The sequence below is a fragment of the Hydra viridissima genome, unplaced genomic scaffold (genome assembly GCF_058129835.1).
Source record: "Hydra viridissima isolate aposymbiotic clone 2 unplaced genomic scaffold, HvirCarnegie_v1 scaffold_1, whole genome shotgun sequence".
Lineage (NCBI taxonomy): Eukaryota > Metazoa > Cnidaria > Hydrozoa > Anthoathecata > Hydridae > Hydra > Hydra viridissima.
Window position 1 is genome coordinate 31139584 of NW_028324300.1, and position 20602 is coordinate 31160185.

At 27.0% G+C, this 20602-nt stretch overlaps 1 protein-coding gene across 4 annotated transcripts in view; it reads right to left on the minus strand.

The window, feature by feature from the left end:
- Nucleotides 1-180: 180 nt before the first annotated feature.
- Nucleotides 181-20602, minus strand: part of LOC145192403 (FYVE, RhoGEF and PH domain-containing protein 4-like) — a 35423-nt gene continuing 15001 nt past the window's right edge. Inside the window, exons 4-23 of one of the 4 annotated variants that reach the window (XM_090098501.1) lie at nt 18721-18836; nt 15803-16049; nt 12757-13737; nt 12327-12394; nt 9603-9633; nt 9315-9463; nt 8001-8055; nt 7803-7904; nt 7038-7125; nt 6891-6941; nt 6457-6515; nt 6217-6297; nt 6052-6126; nt 5256-5487; nt 4859-5025; nt 4360-4540; nt 2296-2396; nt 1488-1547; nt 1292-1398; nt 181-755 (exon numbers count right to left, since the gene is read on the minus strand). In XM_090098501.1, coding sequence (XP_089954627.1) covers nt 683-755; nt 1292-1398; nt 1488-1547; nt 2296-2396; nt 4360-4540; nt 4859-5025; nt 5256-5487; nt 6052-6126; nt 6217-6297; nt 6457-6515; nt 6891-6941; nt 7038-7125; nt 7803-7904; nt 8001-8055; nt 9315-9463; nt 9603-9633; nt 12327-12394; nt 12757-13737; nt 15803-16049; nt 18721-18728 — 2916 coding nt within the window. In that variant the 5' untranslated portion in view covers nt 18729-18836 and the 3' untranslated portion in view covers nt 181-682. Of the gene's footprint in view, nt 756-1291; nt 1399-1487; nt 1548-2295; nt 2397-4359; nt 4541-4858; nt 5026-5255; nt 5488-6051; nt 6127-6216; nt 6298-6456; nt 6516-6890; nt 6942-7037; nt 7126-7802; nt 7905-8000; nt 8056-9314; nt 9464-9602; nt 9634-12326; nt 12395-12756; nt 13738-15802; nt 16050-16831; nt 16983-17418; nt 17551-18720; nt 18837-20602 lie in introns of those variants that run through there. The other 3 variants (XM_090098512.1, XM_090098507.1, XM_090098522.1) reach the window with 3 other exon arrangements.

Here is a 20602-nt window from a genome sequence, read left to right on the forward strand (position 1 = left end):
GTTAAAATTTCTTCGCATATTTTTTTAAAGAACTCACAGTTAAAGATCCGAAGTCATAAAATGCAATCGAAAGTCAGGCTATACTTGTTAAACTAGATGATGCCAAACATCTACACTGCCCTGGAGTGCGAAGGGTTTTAATACATAATCTTTAGAATAACAACGTTTTATTCCGACAACTTTTCGTCTGTCTTGTAAACATTTATTAGCCAAATAAAATTTTGTACAAGGTTCGATATAAATTATAGAGTATACAATTCTTTTATATAAGTTGATACGACAAAAGTGTAAAAAATAATTTAAAAAAAATGAATTCTTACAGTCAAATATGCTAGAAAAATTACAAAAACGTATTTAAATAAATATGGATTTTTTCCTAATTCATTCATAAATAAAAAGAAACTAAGAAGATTTAAACATGAATCAGGGAATCTCATTACTGCAAGGCGAAGACATGCAGTATTACTTAAAGAGACAAAAGTTTTTATGAACAATTGAAAGTTTTTCTTTCCATGACTGCATTTCAATTTTCATTAGTAATATACGCCGGTGTTATTCATATAATTAAAAAAAATACATTGTAAAATATAAAAGGCCTCAAACACACACAAAAAACGTGTTCAAACAAATGTTCAATAGATATTTTAATGAAGTAATTCATTTTAAAAAAAGAATTGTTGACTCAACAAGCATCGCCTTCACTTTCATTAGGAAGCTTTTCAAGGAGCACTGCGAAACGAAGATGATCTTCCCATCTAAAGTTACACATTTTATCGCAACATTTATGAAATAGTTAAAAGTTTTGTCAATTATTTCTTAACTTTTATAAGCAATAGTTTAAAAGCGCACCCATAATAAATCTGATATAAATTAATACACATAACATTTGAGAATAAGGGCAATTAACACGTTTTAAAAATCATGAAAAACGAAAATACATCAACAATATTAATAACGATAAGTATAATCGCAATAAGAATGATATTGATAACTAGTAGAAATAATAATAGTAATAACGAGTATAGAGAAGAAAGTAACAAATTTTCAAAATTTTTGTTGAGAGTTAATAAGGGAGCTTTGTTAGACTTAGATTTGTAAAATTAGTAAAACAGCTGTCTCAGACCATCATTGAGTTGTTTAACTACATTAGCATAAAGGATTAAGAAACATCAGAAATAAATTTTGGGATTTAAAGCGATAAAATAATTTTTAAGTTTTTACATAAAAAGGCCCAACATGCTGTACAAGATTTTAGGAGTATCTGAAACCTATAATATAATGCATAACTTACTTAATAATATCTTGTTTGTTTTCAGAGGAAAGATAATAAGTTAGTTCTTTTTTGTGCTCCTTGTGGAGCTTAATGCAATAAGGATGCGCTGCATCAATTTCTTCAGCCTACACGAAAAAAACATTATCATAAAATGCTCTTTAAAAATGCTCTTTAAAAATGACAGGAGAGTACAGAACCTTTTTCGTAGACATACCGAAGATGGTGGTTCAACTTGAAATCCAGGAACAGGAAGTGTAAATCGAGCTTTAATATCCTTGTAAAAAATGTAAACTATCAAAGATATTTTTAAAAAGTAAAAAGATGAGTTCAAAATATTTACTTAAATATTATTCAGACTTTTATAATAAAGTTGCCTCAAATATTCTAAGTTTTATAAAATGAAAAAAGAACATTTAACTATAGAATAAACATTCTTTTTTTGTATTAAGAATAAAATCAGTCATCTTAGTTTGAATCAATCTAATAATATGGGTCTGAATGAGGTACGCATGACTTTTTTTGGGTTTTCATTAATGTATTTCAGAAAATTAGTCATCGCAAAGTTCCTTTATTGTTATGCTCTTTTTGAAGAGATTTTACTTCAAAAGGTTTTGATTGTGAAACAGGCGCCTGGAATTTAATATGCTTTCAAATCAGAATCTCTGCCTAAAAATTGCCCAATTTGTTCCATAAGACGAGCCAAGGTGTTGTGGAAGATGTTGAATCACTTCTTCAGGGTCATCGTGAAAACTCTCAGCTAAAGCTTGATGAAATGCTAATGAATACTGAATAAAAATATGTATACAGTTCGACAGATCTTACAGGTGATCTGTAAAAGTGTCCTTATTAAAAAAAAAAATTCAAGATTGATCACCCTTATCTTTTCATGCTTCGAGTAAATTCGAACATATGGGAATTGTCATAGTAAAAACAAACTGTAAATCAAGCATAAACATTAAAACATAAAGTTACTGTGGTTTTCTGAAATTTTAAAGAGCAATCTAAAAAAAAAAAAAAAGTACTTGTTTTTTCTTCTGTATATAGAGGACATACTCTGAGAGAACGATCCATTCTTTCGACCAACTTTTACCTGGAGCTTTCCAATATAAAAACCCACTTATTTCTAAATGATATTAAAAGAGCACACAAATATTACTAGGTTGTGTTTTTGTGGTATTTATTTAGCTAACAACTATTTGCTGTTTCATTAGCAGGATTATTTTCCACCTGGACGTGTTTTGCTATCAAAAATTATTCCCCGTCGGGACATAGTTTACTATCAAAGATCGTTTCCCGTCGGGATTTTATTATGTACTCAAAGATTTCAATTTCCACTTGATCTTTGAAGGGATGTCTAGATTTTCTATATATAAAAGTACAACGAAAAGTTTTTAGGAAGCCCTTAATATATATTTTTTCAAATTTTGATGTACAAAGGAGATAACCTACTTAATACAAGGAGTGAAATGGTCTCAATAGGCACAAGAATAAGTTCCTTATTTCCTCATTTGATACCGAAGATTGATCCTGGTTGGTTAACTTTGCGTTTACGTCACGTTATACTTTTAAAATAATGTTTCCATGGAGTCATTAGAACTCACGCCACCGTAATTATAAATGTAATTTTAACGTATAATTTTTAATTTTGTTATATATGGCTGATGATTGCCGTTAGGCATGAAACTTAAAGTTCCATAATAAAAGTTTTTTTCTTTATCGTTTTTAATTATAATTATAAACAGCTCTGTTTTCAAATTTATATATATTCAAAATAAATTTCCTAAACATTGAGCACTTTTCAACGAACAAGAGCTTTCTATTATTTTAATACAACACTACATCAAACGATATATATATATATATATATATCGTTTGATGTAGTGTTGTATATATATATATATATATATATATATATATATATATATATATATATATATATATATATATATATATAAAATTTCTTTGACCATCTTTATATATATATATATATATATATATATATATATATATATATATATATATATATATATATATATATATATATATATATATATATATATATAAAGATGGTCAAAGAAATTCTTCTAAAAGAACAAAGAAAATACTTTAAAACTTAGAGGTTAATGATGTTTAATGAAATCATTCCAATAAAAAATTATCCAGATGGTGAATAGTTAGAATTAATAGTTAGGGTAATAAAATCTCATTGTAGTGAAATGATGGCAAATGGGCGGTGAAAAAATTTATCCCGTTTCTAATAACAGGATTTTGTTAAAAATACGATTTATGCGTATACTTTGTCAAAAACAAAAATTGCAATGTCCATTTTGATCAAGAATTTCACTCTAACCTACAAGCTATTCCACTAACCCTACATCCCAAACCTCAACTTCAACACTGCGAGGGATTTTTTGCTACGGAATTATTTCCCGCTATAAACTTCCTCTGCCGTTCTTTTCAAAATAAATTTTAAACTGCTATATGTTTGAACTGCTTATTGTTTGCAAGATTTGCGGATTTTTTTTATCTTCGTAATTTCAAGAATGAAACATGAATGACTTTTTTTTTCAAGAATATAACATTAATATGACTCACAGTTAAAATTCTTCATTTATTTATTACTTTCATCACAACTTTGTTTTTACATGATTTCTTATGCTTTTATATGTTTTTATATGATTTCTTATGCTTTTATATTTTTTTATATGATTTCTTATGCTTTTATATGTTTTTATATGATTTCTTATGCTTTTATATGTTTTTATATGATTTCTTATGCTTTTATATGTTTTTATATGATTTCTTATGCTTTTATATGTTTTTATATAATTTCTTATGCTTTTATATGGTATTTCTTTGAAATAAATCTAATCAAATGTTGATAGTAATAAAATCACGAGTAACTGCACCAATTTCTTTATAATTTAACTGCACCAGTATCTTTTTTTATAATTTAACATCTAGATTTTATACCTAGTTTTGTAGACAAATATGTACATAATACACTGTGTAAACTGTCGGCCAAAAGTCTGAGACCGTTATGAAAATTATACAACCAGGGAATTTCAACAACAACAAAAATTCACCTGATAATGCTGAAGAGCCTCTAGTAAGTATAGTGTTTCTACATGGTTCTTTGTCCTCTGTCAACTTTTCCAATCCAATATCTGGGTGCAATTTTTTAAAACACGAATAACATAACCTTTGAATTTGATAACCAGCATATGCAAGAGGTGCTCGATAGTTGGAGCATTTATCACAAGTTACCTTTTTGAACAGAAAACTTTATATTAACTCTAGTAACACTCACATGTGATATATAAGATCATTTGGTTGAAAGAGATGTCTTAGATGTTTTGATTATTACACTTTTGTAATATTTACAAAAATTTTGATGTTACTTTTTTCAATTTTCTTTAAATCGTTATTTTTATAGCAGCATTTCAAGTTTTTAAAAAAACTTAAGCTTTAAGTATAATGAGATCAATTTATAGATTTTATGAACTTGAGTTTATAGAAAACAGCTCTTGTAACATTTGCTTTTTATAGATTCTTTAGAATTCTAAAGTAGTGAAACTAAGATACCCTTCCACAACCACGACAATGATGCTTTCTGTATATGAGCCCAAACTTTAAGGTACAAAGCATACACATAGTAACATCTTCATCTTTAACCCACAATGGAGCTTTCTGCCCAACACTATCATTATTGTCTACTTCATCTTCTTCTAATACTTTGCATATCAAAGTCCCTAAAACAAAAAAAAAATTCAATATGATAATGATAGATAAATACATTTTTATTTAAAATAAGAATAAACCAAGGTTATTTTAAAATAACCTTGCTTTTTCTTATTTTAAGTAAAAATGCATTTTTATTAGTTGTTTTTCACCTCTCTTTATATTTATGTAACTTATGAGAAGAATTACATAAATAAAGGTTTTGATGAAATTGTTTACATTATTCAAATTTATTTCTGACCTCTCCTATTATTAACATCTTCAACAGCTCCTTTTATGGCAAGGACCCATTCTTCTTTTTCTTCCAATGTACTTGCAGTCAAATCAAGTATACGCTGTCGACTCTGGATTCGAAAAGAATGTTTAGGAAGTGAATCGTCTTGAACAATTTGAAGACCAATGAGATCCATGATCTGACGAACTCTTAACTTTCCAATAGTTGTAGCAGAACAACAAAGAAGGAGATCACTAAACTAAAAGAAACTAAAAGATTTCTACAAACATATATACCTCGCATACTTAATACTTAATTTTTCATTTTTTCTTCAAATACTTTATATATAATATTTTTCTGGATTACATTTCATTAGAGTTACTGATTTCATTTTTAATTAATTGAAAACACCCTTTCCTTATAACTTGGATGTGATATTTTTTTCATAGAAACATTTCATTGTTACACCTTTTGATCAACTTGAACACCATCAAACTCACAAAATATGTTTTTTCTGTATTTTTAAAATCAATAACTGTATTCATTTACTAACAAAAATTTCCATTTTTGTTAGTAAATGAATACAGTCAAATATTGTTTGATAAATGAATACAATTTTTCAAATGGTATTTTAAAAAGTTATTGATTTTAAAATTTTATTTAAAAATTAGTTTATTAGAATATTTTCTATACAAAAAAGTTTTTAAAGTATGCAAAAAGTTTCCATGTTGTATGATATGTTAAATATTATCTAAAGAGTTATTTATCCCATGTAATTTATGATTGCTAAATATTTTTAATGGTTTGCAATCACAAGACTTACTAGCAAGATAGTGCGAATGTTTTTATTACTACTGCGTGCAGCAAGTTTTGTCAATTCTCCTTCTTTTAGGAACACCTGAGAAAAAAATTGTCAAAATAAAAAAAAGATAACTTTTTGGATTAAACTTGAAGTAAAAAAGAAAAAAAAAATTAAATGAAAAGGCACCCTGCTAGCAGTAACTAAACTTTCTCCTCTCAGTCCATCCACAATTCGCTCTTGGATATTTAAAAGGATTTTGAATTTATCCTAAAGAGAAAATGTTATTATTAGGAAATCATACTGAATGAATTTTATGGAGGTTTTTAGACAACAACAGCAGATAAATAAGATAAGAAAATTAAAATTTAAAAATGAGATTTTATGCCTTATGTCAAATTTCATTAATACAAAAATTAAAATATATACATTATCTTTTAATGAACTGTTAGCATTTTCCGCTACTTTGGAAATAACAACTAAAGACTCTAAAAAATAAATTTATTAGTTTTATTGGCAGTAGTTCAAATGCAAATTTAACTTTTTACTTGCAAAGAAGTAATGAAAATTATTTGTATTTAAAAATGTTTTTTATGCAACTTTTTTATATTTTCAGAAACTTTTTATCTCATTTTAAAAATAATTGATTCTCAAATCTCTTTTTTTTTTTTATGCATTAAAGATTTATAAAAAAGACTTTTAACAGTGGTCACTTATTGGGTGTATTAGAGTGCAATTTTAATGTTGGCATAATTGAGGAATTTTCTACTGGATGTCTTTAAAGTTTTGGGTAAGAAGTTTTGGGTTCTTTTAATTATGCTGTTATATTAGAAATAGGAAATAGTTGTAGTATTTTTGATTACCTTGAGCCTCATTATAATCTGGGGAATCAGTTGGCAATTTCTTTAAATAATCTGTAGAAAAAAAAAACAAAACTCATTTCTTAAATAAAGTTTTAATGTATATAAAAAAAACTTCAAGCTCTTTAAAACATTTCAATTATGTTATACCTTGTAGAAGCAGTTTATAGCGAGGCACTCTTTGTATTGGCTCTAGCATATGGTGCTGAAGTGTAAGATTCTCACATTGAGGTTGCTTCTAAAAAAAAGATTTAAATCTGAAAATTGTTTTCTCAAATAAAAAACTAATTTACAAAGATTTAAAGAATGCAGTAACATGCAATCTTGAAACTTCATATACTTTCCTAATGTAAAGAATGAATACACTCATTTGCCTTGGTGCAGTCTTGGAGAATAAGATAAGCACAAATCAAGTATTAGGATTATTAATTTTTAATAGACAGGGCAAAAAAATTTTTTTTTGAAAACAAAGATATTGAAAGTATTCTCTCTTGAAATCTTGAGCAGCAGGGCTTAAATCATGGCTTGTGTGATTTAAATAATTTCTATCATTAAATTAAGACCAGAAATAAAAATCATGATTAATTCAGGAAAGAAAAATAATTACATACAATTTATAAACTTAAGTACTTTTTTAAAATTGCTCGTTAAATAGGTAGCAAATTTTCTGCCTGTTAAAAGATTAACTTGAAAACATATAGTTATCTTGTAAATCATTTTTCTTTTTTAACCCTGTTTGAGAAGCGCTAGTTGACACCAATCTGGAAGTAAGCATTATAAATTTTTACACTGTCTTTGATTCAATAAGTGGTTGCCTTTTTTAAAAAAAAAAATACATAAATTGTTATAAAACTTAAATATATAAGAAAAATATTAGAAAAATATATAAAAAGACTCAAGAAAAGTTTAACTTACCTGAATTTGTTCAACAGCAGCAGCAAACCTTGGTGATTTTTTAATCCAATGATTTAATGTAGACATAGAGTTATCAAAGTTTTTTACAAAGTCTGTGTATAGCTATTAAAAAATAGTATTCACTTAAATTTTACAAAACAAGCTGCAGATATTTTTTATTGAACTAAGTTCATTAAAATAAAGGTGAAATATTTTTACCACTAAACAATGGCCCAGAGTTTTGAAAACATCTCCAATCTTTGGGGTAATCTGCCTAAACAAAGTTTTTTCTTCTTTTAAAGTTTAACAAATGAAGTTTAATGATGTTAATAATGTTTATGAAATACATTTAACAGTTTACATGACTTACAATAAAAATGTTAAATGCTTGTAAAAATGTTAAATGTAATATTAATGCAGATTATGGCAGCTATGATATGTTTTAAAGTAGTTGAAAATTCTAAACTACAAAATATTAGTTGTGAGCTGCATAAGATAATCATGTTATATTTTACAACATAAGCAGCTTGTAATAATTTCCATTATGTCTTAATTTATATTTTGGGATCATTTTCTTTTTTTTTTTCTAAAACTATTTTTGTAACTTCTTTAAAAAAAACAAAATTTTCAAAGCCATTAACTTTTTTATTTAACTGATTGGATGAGAGTTTTTTCAAATCCTTTATTTTAACTAATTATACTGCTTAAAGAGTTTATTTTAGTTAATTGCTTTATTTTAGTTAATTATACTGCTTAACAATTTTATTATAGATAGTTGTTTAAAATTTTTTTACTACAGTAGTAAAAGTTCCACCTTATGCACTGTTTGTATTTCTGGATTGACACAATGGCTGAATGAGAAGTGTAGATCAATGTTGTTTGTTGTATTAATATTATGGCGAGAACCAAGAAAACATGTGTACAATTGTTATTTTTGTTTGACAAATATAGCAAGTTTCATGAAAAAGAATAAAGACAAGATAAACTATCCTGATTCTAAAACAGCTCTGAAATCTGTTAAACCACCAGTTACTGAGATTGAAAGTGACAACACTGCTACTGACCTGTACAAGACACCTGAACTTAAGGCACTCAAACAGTCTAACTTAATTAACCAGCTGAAGTTTAATGATCTTGTAAGAGACTTAGAATCGTTAAAAGAAAAGTCAGAAACGTGTGTGTCATCCCAAACTTGCAGAATTCTTAGTTGTTGGCTCAAAAGAGACAAAAATTTGAAGTTTCTACTAAAGCTCACCAGATATGAGGATCAAAGTGGTATCCAAGTGGAACATAATTTATGATTATGAGGGCACAGTATGCAGAGACTTGCAAGTGATTAATATTTTAGTTTGCAACTTGACTATACAAAGCACATGCGTTTCATGTGCTTATAGAACAACCGGGATGATGCAAATCACTTCAAACACAGCAGATGAAACACTTTTAAGTGTATCTAAGTGGATCTTTGTGATTGTATATTGGGTATGATACTAACTAAATTGTGACATTTTAAACATAAAAAAAAGTTCTTACCATTTTTGTAATCTTTTTTCAAGTTCTGGTAACAATATTTCTGAATGAAACTTATAGATTGATGGTAAATTTGAAAAGATATCACAGAGAGCTTTTTCAGGGATAACATTATTCTCGCGAGATTCTTTCAGAAGTTGATCTTGGAAAAGCTTGACAAAAAAGAGATTAAATAATTTATTCAAAAGTGAAAAACAGCATTCCTAATTTTTAAAATGTTGTTAATTATATAAAAATGCTGTTGAAAATTCACAAACCCCTTAACTTACAAATACTCTACATAAAACTAACCTTGTCTAGAAGATATAATCTTTTAACATACCTGAAATTATAGAAGATATAATAGTTTTAACACAACTAAAACAATTTTTTTTTTTACTAAAAATATTTTTTTGATTTGAGACATTTAGTTGACAAATTTGATATTTAAACTGTTACACAATGTACTTAAGATGTAAAACAATTGATATGTTCAAATTTTGAAAAACAACATTTTTATTACAATTTCTTAAAATATAAGCTATGATTATCTTTGAAAATTTGAATGTGATTGCTATATCAGAGATGACTTGGGAGCTATTTAAAGCAACATTTACAATTTTTAATCAATGTTTTTAATGAACTACAGAAACTTGAGGGGTTTTATTTGCAAAATTTTTATAAATTGACAATATCAGAATTTGACTTCATAAGCAAAGTAAATACCATGTTATCGAGCTTTTTGGCTGCTGGTGACAGCTTTTGGCAAATAAAAATAGGATAATTATGGTAAATTATAAATCCTTTCTCTTTATCACTCCAATTTAATTTGACTAATCTAAATTTGAACTTAAATCTGTATATGAACTTAAATCTGTAAAATAAAAATATCAGACTTGTATGAATATACTAGGTTAATACAGGTAAGGTAATTATAATTTTATCGTAAATTTTAAATTTTTACATTTATAATGTATTAAAAATAATACCAAAAGTTTACTATCATTTTATTTTTAGTTTATTTAAATCAAAAAGAGTCAGGTATTGAACCAGGATTAGGTTTTCAAAATCAACTCAGAAGTATTAATCTGTTTTTTTTTCTTCCAACCCCTCATCCCTAATTGACACAATTAAATGGTAGAATTTTTAAATGATCAGACCTAAGGATAAAATCTATTTGGAAAGGTGTTCCAAAAAGGGATGTAATTGAATTAGTTATTTGTTTTAGTGGGAAGTTGTTCTAAGTGATTGATCTTAAGTTATACCCACATGTTGTCCTATTATCAAATTAGTTTTGAAATATAGTTAGAAGAGGGCTATGTGTTGTTCCCAGACAAATCAACAATTTAAAGTTAAGTCATAGAAGCAAATTAATTTAGAGGTAAGATAGATATCACTAGAGAAGCCTCTTTGGTAGAATAATTGTTTTAGTTTGAAGTAAAGAACTTTGTGGATTTTGAATTTTTTGGATGTTTTAGATTGTCCCCAAACCTCATATGCATATTGTATATATGACTAAAAAATTGAGTACTATTTTAAAAGTACATTTCAAAATTAGTATAATCTTTAACTTTTGCTAATATTTAATTAAAAATGTTTAAGTCATTTTTAAGCCCCTTCATCCATCACAGCAACGAGATAAATTATTTTACTAGACAAAGATAGTTTTGACCAATTATTCTAAAGTTCATGTTATTAGAAAATTTGTTGCTAGTTTTCTTAGAAACGTTAGTATGTTGCATATTAAATAAAACTATTTCTGTTGTTTTTTAAAGTACTAAATAATTTTATTTTCCAAAGACATTGAACAAGGCTGGCTATATCCTCATTAACATATCTGTTTAGTTTTTTTGAAAGAATTTGTAACTAAATGAAAATCATTATTATCAGCAATATTGTAAGTGTTTAGTTATATGTTAAAAAGATAAAAATCATTAAAATTGATAAGGAGGGCACATAAAATGGATTCCTGAACATACCATTGCAAATAATTTCAGAGTGTGAGTAGTTTCCGATTATTGCTACTAGCTGTTTAAAATTTGAAATATATGATTAAAACTAGAAGGTATGCTTCATAACAGCTTTAAATGGAGAATATCATGATCTATGGTGTCTTTTTTAAAATCAATGAAAACTCCACAAGTTCTTATACTTTCTGTTATTTAAAGTCATACTTAGTGGTTTGTATAGGATTCCTGACACCAGTTTAAGAAACTTTGTTGGAAAGCTGTATGGTCCAACACTCTCACTTTGTATACAAGGGGAATTTATATAGTTGAATGTTTTCTCATTTACTTTTGGCTGCACATAAAACAAGTTGCTATTACATACCTCAATAATATGAACACAGATGAATGGGCTGTGAAGAAGGCCAGTTATCTGCATTTGCTAAAATATTTTTTAGAATTTTGACCTAATGATTGAAAGTACCCAGCAAATTTACCCAGTAGAATTCCTAATCCTTAATTTAACAGATCTCTGTCTCGAAAGTAAAACTTCAGAAAACCTCTTACACTATGAATGGCAAGCTTGAAAATACAGTGAAATGATTCTTGCCAGAATTTTTGAAACCAGTTAACTTAGATTTTGTTGCTTAACTGAATTCAAAAGATTTGGGAGTTTTTAGTATGGTTTGTTGAGGAATCCACTTTGATCAGTAACTATTACTTGGGTGTAGGTGTATAAATCATTTAGCTGTTGACCAGCCATTTGAAAACTTGAATTTTGCTCAACTAAATTTTCACTGACTGTTTAACTAAAATCTCTGACCAGTTTCAAATTGAAGTTAATAAGATATTTAACTAAATCTTTAAGTAAAATAAGTTAAAAACACTTTTACCTACCTTTAAGGTCTCCTTTAAAAAATCAATAACTTTTGCAATAAAAAAATAAATTTTGTAAATAAACAACTAAAATTTTAGAAAAATTATGATTTTAAGGTCACTTTATAGTTTTATAAAGTTTCCATACAATCCCATCAGTGTAGAATGAAAAAAATATATAATTGAAAAAGTAACCACTGATTGAAATACTCACGCTCTTTCTGTTGATAGTATTTCTGACACAATATTGTAGATTTTGCGATTTATTGTATCAAAGGTATGCTATTTAAAACAAGAAAATAATTATTTTCTTCTAAGTTTTGAAATAGATCATTTTTAATTTGAAGCTGATATATATTTTTAAACAAATAATTTGTTACAAACAATACAATCAGAAAAAGAAAAGTAAAGTGCAAAGTTCAAAATTATTAAGGTTAATAATATTTCTTATAAGTTGATGTCATTTTACTTTCAAAATAATAGTACTAGTATTTTACAAATACTTTTTAAAATAATTCCTAACCAGCATAAAACCGTTTTAACAAAATTTTATTTAAAATTATTATTTCTTATAATGCAATTATTTTACATCATAAAAATGATTGATAGTAAAATTTTAATGATTTTTAAACAACAAAACTAACTGGATTTACAGGCTGCTCATTAAACTTTTCATCTTCAATTGATGATTCAAATTCATCTGAATTCCACCCTTCATCTTCATCTAATGATGAATCCTCCTCAGACATTTTATAAATATCTATAGTGTCAGTTGTTTCATAGTTATTGCTCTCAGTAGAAAGTATATTTGGCAATGATTGAGTTCGCTTGAAGGAAAACATTTTTGAATGAAATACTGTTTTTGATAGTTTATAAAAAAATTTGTCTGTTTGCAGCTTTATAGATTTCTGTTGAGAATTTGAATAGATCATTCTAGCAGAAACATTATCAACTGGTTGTAGGTAAATATCACTATCACATTTGCTGGTGTCAGGAAATTGTTGTTCTAATGTTGACTCTTCATCCTGTGTAAAATTTCTAAATTTCAGTGTAGGAAGAGCAACAACCTTATATGGAGAAATTGTAACACAATCTTCAAAGCTTTCTTTACTGTGATCATTTGAATTTTTTTCACATTCATTGTGTATCATATGCTGTATAGGATTCTGATTAGCAAATATTTCTTCATTCCTAAAATTTATTTTTTCAAAAACAGATTTGCTTTTTTTTAAATGATTTTTTTTTGGTTCAAATTTAAGTTTAAAGAGATTGTTATCTTGCTTGCTTTCAGGTAATGTGTTTGCTTCCAAGCATTTAAAAACATTTGTAGTATTATTTGTGTTAGGTCGTGGAGTAGGGACAGGTCTTTTATTGAATTTTTTTACTCTTGATAAGTTGCTATTTGCAATCTCGACTTTGGATGCTTCTTTGTTAATATAGAAACTTTCATTAATAGGTGACTCATCTTTAGCCTCATTAGCAGTTAAAATCCTATTTTCACATGAAAAACTTTCAATTAGTTTTTGTACAGAAGGCTGACTAGTAATCTTTTCTGGCTTTACCAATTCATAAGGTAGAAACAACTCTTGGTTTTCATAATGTGAAGAAGTCATTGAAGTTTCAGGCTAAAAAGAAAAAGTATTAACTAAAACTTTTCTAAAAACTTATGAAACTTTAAATTAGAAATCATGAAAACTTAATGAAAATCAGGAAACTTTTTTCATGTCAACCGATGAGAAAATGTTATTACTATAATTAAAGATTGCTTTATGAATGGTTAATTTCGGATTTATTTACTAGCAATAACTTGAAGAAACATTTACTGTAAGTAAATAAATCCAAAAGTTAAAAAGAAATAAAATTTATAGTTAAAACATACTAGAGAATGCAAAAAAAAAAAACTGGTAGTTAAAGTATTTTTAACTTTTTTTTACTTAAAAACTGCTTGTTTTCTGAAAAATAAGCTGGAAGTAGTTACTTATAACAACTTTAAAAAGCAAAAATTAAAATTATTTCCTTAATCAGATTTCTTCAATACTGGAATGCATCCTTCAGATATCCCCCAAAAAGTTTAAATACTATATATAGGAAGTAAATATATAGAAAAATATTTCTAAATTTGATTATAAATTTGTTAATGAGTTAAACTATAACATTATATAAAAAAATAATACTTCTAAAATTACACCAAAAATAGACAAGCATTTTTAGATTAAAATATAAAATAACTGTTAACTAATATATCTATATGTATGCTAATACTGCATGTGTGTGTTCAAAAACTTTTACAAAAACATAGCTTGTCAAAATATTTGTTTAGAGCTGTTTAATCTCATGAAATGTCACCACTTTAAGACAACAACCATGTGCTTATTTTATAAATGCAAATACTAGCTTCCAATGTTTGCCTTTATAAAGAAAGCTAAGTAAGCAAAATTATAATTATATTTGTGAATATGACAGTAATAAATCAAAAATATTAATGCAAAATGAATACTGATTAATGCTAAAAAGTTTATAATATAAATGCAAATAAAAGTATTGTTAAAAATTTCTGAGAACAGACATTATATTGTTCATGTATAATTAAATGTATAACTTTAAAGAATATAATTATTTATTAAGATCTAAAAGTAACATAGCTTTAAGATGTGTTTTCACTTTCTGTTTTGGAACATATTATAAAATCCAGAAAAAAGAAGAAAGATTTGAAGAAACCTATGACAATTGTTATGATCTTAATGAGAACTTAAATTTGTTAACAACAGCAAATATTATAAGTTATAAATTGTGCTTTAGTGCATCTTAAAGAATAGAATAATACATGAAGTTAATACAAATCTTAAAAAAGATCGTCCTAGATGCATCAAGTTATTACTCTCATTTAATCACTTTTAAGTAATTGCCTTTAACTTTAAAATTGCATTTATTTGGGAGGAGTAATTTCAACAGCAATTAAAAAATACAAAGTGTTTTCTTTATATATTCTTTGATCTCAAATTCATTTCAAAAAAAGTTTTCATTTATCATATAAGTTCCATATATCATAAAAGTTTCATTTGTCATATTTACATGTTAAGTTTAAGCACAGACTAGTTTTTTGAAACCAAAAATAAAAGAAAATGAAAGCATGCAACAAAAACTTAACTTCTTAATGCAGCTACTATTACAAACTGAAAAATTGAGAGGAGGGTGAGCAAAAAAATGGACACAATTTTTTCATTCTGCAGACATAGGGCTTAATAAACTTAAAAAAGATATCTTGTCATGTAGAGAAATACTATCCAAAAAATTTTGTTAATGTATTTTGTTTATTAGCCTAAATGCTTTAAATAAAGTAAAAAAAAAAAAACTTAACAAATTAAGTCAAATTTTATACATTCAACATAAATATAAATTTGTGGAATTATTCTTTTAGGCAAAATCATATTTCATTTCCTTTTTGTTGATCTGTAATAATTTATAGAAGAAAAAACAAAGCATTATACAAGAGAGGAAAAAGTTATTAGAAATTACTTTCTTTTAATACATAATAAGAATATCATTTTAGTTTGAACAAAAGATATTTACTCATTTTAAAAATAAAGTTTAAAAAAACATTAGGAGCTATGCATATTAAATGTTAATGGTTTGGAGTAATCAAAAATTGAAAAATTTATCAATCATTAAATATAATTTAAGCATACTCACATTTATAAAACTGTTTCTTTGCATTACTTTGTTAGTGATGCTAAAATAAGACATATCTGGATTTGATAATGATCTTTTGAGATATGATCTTATTTCGTATAAATCTTCAGACATAGATCTATTTTTGTTACCAAATGGTAAAGGGTGTCCAAGATCTGTTCTCGGTCGCCTCACATTTAATCCATTGACAAAAACCATCCTGTATGCAACCTTCTGTTTTATTTTTTTACTGCATGTTTCTGTCATTCTAAAATATTTTTTAAATGTTCATTTCTGAAACAAGGTTTTAAAGAAATTAATTACTAGAATACATAAAAACCTTAAAACTAAACTTGAGGGACTTATGCAAATTGAAAATGTAAATGCATTTTTAGATGTGAAAGTGTTTTCTTTTAATTTTCTGTTTTTGTTTGAAGTAGGAGTTCACTGACCTAACTCCTTTCATCAGATGCACTTTTTTTCTTTTTTGTAAGGGTTTCACTTTGAAATTAATTTAAAAAAATTATTCTTAATGCCATTGATTATATATAGTAGTTGTGTATGTGTATGTGTGTGTGTATATATATGTGTGTGTATAAATGTGTATGTGAACATATATGCGTGTGTAAATATATATATATATATATATATATATATATATATATATATATATATATATATATATATATATATATATATATATATATACATCATTTGCTAAGTCCTGGCACCTTTTATCACACTATTTTTCTAAACTAACGACTCAATACGATTATATAATCAATGACACTAGCTTGCGTTTAAAAATAGATTAGTTAATGAGTTATTTATATATAATTTCGGGAAAATCTGAATTTTTGAAAGTCAGAATTAAACTAATTTTAAGAATTGACATAATTAATATAAAATTATGATGCAGTTAAGCGACCTAAAGAAATTTTAACTTTTTTACTAAAATTTCTCCGGTGGAGAATTCAAAAAAATATTTAAATTCGGCTTATTTAATAATTTTATTTAAAATTGAAATAGGCAATCATATTTAACACTTACCAAAAAATCAGAATTTAAGTTTTCTTTTGATATATGAGTTTAAACGTATGCTAGTAAAACAGAGTATTTAACTATGATGTAAACTTTTTTTCACTTAATTTCTTGAAAAGAATCTTAATTATCTCGGAAGAAGGGGGTGCAGTTTACTAAGATATTTAACTAAACATCGGTGTTTGGTTTTAAACAAATAATAATGAATAAAGAACGAATTTCTATATCAATCTTTTAGGATAAATTTTCCGAAGTTTATTAAAATAGTACTCTTTATGCGTTCAAAACAGTCAGGTTTTTGCTGTGACATGTTTATATTCATTCTTAGGTAAATTTTTTCTTTAAAATTTGTTTTTACGAATTAAATTGGTTTAGTCATAATGCAACTTCTGCGCAATGTCTTGGAGGATTGAAAAAAAACAACATAAGGTATCACAATTTTTTTCTGAAATCTTGTAACTTTGTATGTCTAAATATACCAATTATTTTAAATTTTAAATAACTTAAATTTTTATTTTATTTGTTATTATTCGTTAAAAATGCTTATATTTGACCACGTTTTAGTGAAGCGCAAAGAAGCCATAAAATAACTTTACTTTTTCCAGCTAAACTGCAGAATTACATTTGAATGACAAAGTATAGGTCTCTTGATTAAGCATCAGAGTCTCGGAAGTCTCGTATGTAGGATACTACCATAAACGATACTTTGAAGTTGGTATCGGAAAAATTCATCCCACCGAGATCAGTTTTAATTCTATATCGGTATCGTTGGACAGGTATCGTAAAAAAAGACCGACCAGTGACTACACGATACTTTCCGTAACAAGACTCTGATGCTTACACTTGACATAATTTTATTTTATTAGCTATTTCAAGAATTTTTGTCGTGAAAAAACCTTGATTGTTTTAAATAAAGATGGAGATTAGCAAGAAATAACAAACCTAAAAAAGCTTTTTTAAAATCACGTCCAAGGACGATGAGTAATTTTTTCATTGACATGCAAAACAGTGTAAAGGCATACAGCACTTTTAAACAGATGTTTTAATGATTTAGGGGCTTAATGATTAGGAAAAATCCGAAAAATTTCATAGCTCATTTATTAAAAACATCTTAATTAGGGTTCTTAAACTGATATGAAAGTACTTGCATTAGGTAAAATGTTTATTGCGATTTCAATATTTTGTTTGGAATAGTTGAGTAAAAAAAGAGAGACAATAACGAAGGACAACAAACAATTTTTAAAATGTTTCAAAAATTTTTGTCGTGATTGTATCAGAACAAATCCAAAAATCTAAAAAAAAGATTGAGACAATTCCCACTTGATTTGAATCGGGGATTTTGATGATGTTGAGTTTGAATAGTAGCTCCTAGAAGAGTTTGTTTAGCTTTTGCAGCAAATGTACTCAGTTCATCCTCCATCAAAATTTTATTTAAGACGCATTAAATTATACAATTTTACATTTTTCGTATACATAATGAATAAAAATAGGACCTTGGTGATAAAAAGGTAGAATACTATTTTTCAAATTTACTTTTATATGATTCATTTTCGCGCAGTATGAGCTATGAATGCCACAAGATTCTAAGTGTTCTGAGACATTTAATACACAAATCTACGTGTAGGTGGCAGCATTAGTCACAAACTTAGGCAGTAATTTATGGTTCTATGTCCTTTTTTCTGCGAAACTATAATATATAGATCTATGTTACGTAAAACCATAAATCTTGAAATAACTTAAATTTTAAAATTGTAATATTTTATACTTATTATATAGAACTTTGTAGTTTCAAAGTTAATACTGCCCACCTTTGCGTTTCTTTGTTAAAGCAGAGTGGTTTTTGACGTGAGAATAAATCTTAAATTTTTATTGTGTGAAAAAAGCATAACATAACAAACCTAGACATGCATGATAAAATGCTGGACTATAACCTTCTAGTCATCTTTCTAGACATCCTTTGGACCTTACTTTTCCACAACCTGCTGTTATAAATCGTTTTCCACAACCTAATGTTCTAAAACCATAAAAAATAATTGATCTATTAACAATGAAACTGTAAAGTATATAATAAATAGAATCGTTCCTTTGTTGATATGACTATAGCTAATGATATACTTTTGGTGAAGTAAAAAATAAACTTTTTCTGCTTTATCACTAAAATGATTCGTCTTCTTTTACAGTTTTAAGTTAAAAAACAAAATATGAATTTTTTTTTTTAATTTTGATATTGTATTAATGGATGATATTATGTTTAATTAAAGTGATAGTGTATAACAAAACATGTTATAAATTACAGATAATAAATAATCAGGCGCGGCTCTAAGGGGTGGCCATTATGGCAATAGCCACAAAGTTTAAATTTAACGGCAGCCACCCCAGTGGGCAAAGCGACGTGGAACAACGTCGGATCGACGTCGGAGCTGACGTCGGATCGATGTCGGATTTACGTTGGAAATGGAAAGGTTGGGCGACGTCGAAAAAAAGACATCGGGTGATGTCAGAATTCCGATGTTAAACCAACGTCGAGCGATGTTAAACCAACGTCGAGCGATGTTAAACCAACGTTGGAACGAGGTCAAAATACTGACGTAAAGACGATGTCATTATGTAGTAGAGCAATGTTAAACCAACATAATAAATACAATTAAAGAATAGCACATATTTTCTGGCGTAAAAGAATTCATTACAAAAAACAACTTTCTATTTTGCATCAGTATCTTTCTAGAGACGCCCACCATTCCTGCCAACAACTTTGCTAGAGCCTACCGCAATACCTTTTGAACTTCCGCTTTGATATCGACTACCATAACTTCGCTTCTTTTCGTCATGACACAAGCTAAATAAAAGTTGAAAGTATAAAGGCATAAATATATAAAAACCAACTTTAATTAATTTAGAATTTCAAATCATGTAAGTAAAGTTATTTCGGTTACAAAAACAAGCAACTAATGAAACTTCAAAAAAATAATCCATTAACTACCCGACAAGAACAGCTTAAACTGACTGAAAACGTTAAAAACTTTCAGAAAAGTTAACCAATTTACCATCCTTACAGGTAAATAAAAAAAAAACTTTTTATATTAAGTCTGTTTTGTTACTTCAGGTTTTCGTCAATGTCGATATCAGCTAAATTGTTGTCAACTTTAGTGCAGTAGTAGAATAGTTGTAAGAGCGCTCACCTTGTATTCATGAGGTTTGCAGTTCAACCCTTTCCTACTTCTCTGAAAGTACCGCACATAATTCTTTTTTCTGCGTAGAGACCAATTCATATTTCTAAGTTAAGAGTTGAACAAAATGACACAACTCTCATAAGTGGCCACACATCTCTCATGAGATGTTGTCATTTCTCACAGATACAACAAAATCAACAAAATTTCTGTTCCCTAATAATTATAGCCACTAAAACTGTTAACTCCCTAAAATTAGAAAAATGAAATCAACAATTTCCTCTTATTGACTTTTATGGAGACTAAAAAGATGCTGAGAAATTTTGAAGTATATTTTAATGTTTTACAAATAGTTTTTTTTTTTGAACTTTGCATCAGCAGATGTCATTTTTTTTACAAAGTTTGAAACTCTTAGTGGTTATCAAATATCTGGAGACATGAGTGTGCTACAGACAAGTATATGACATATTTGGTAATTGATCATGTCAATGTGATGTGTAAAAAAATTTGAGTACCTATTTCTCTTTCATCACCTTGTGCCAAATTCTTTTTAAACTTTAGTCAAAAAAACTCAGCTCAATCAATCAATCCTTAAAAAGTGCAAATTTTGGTG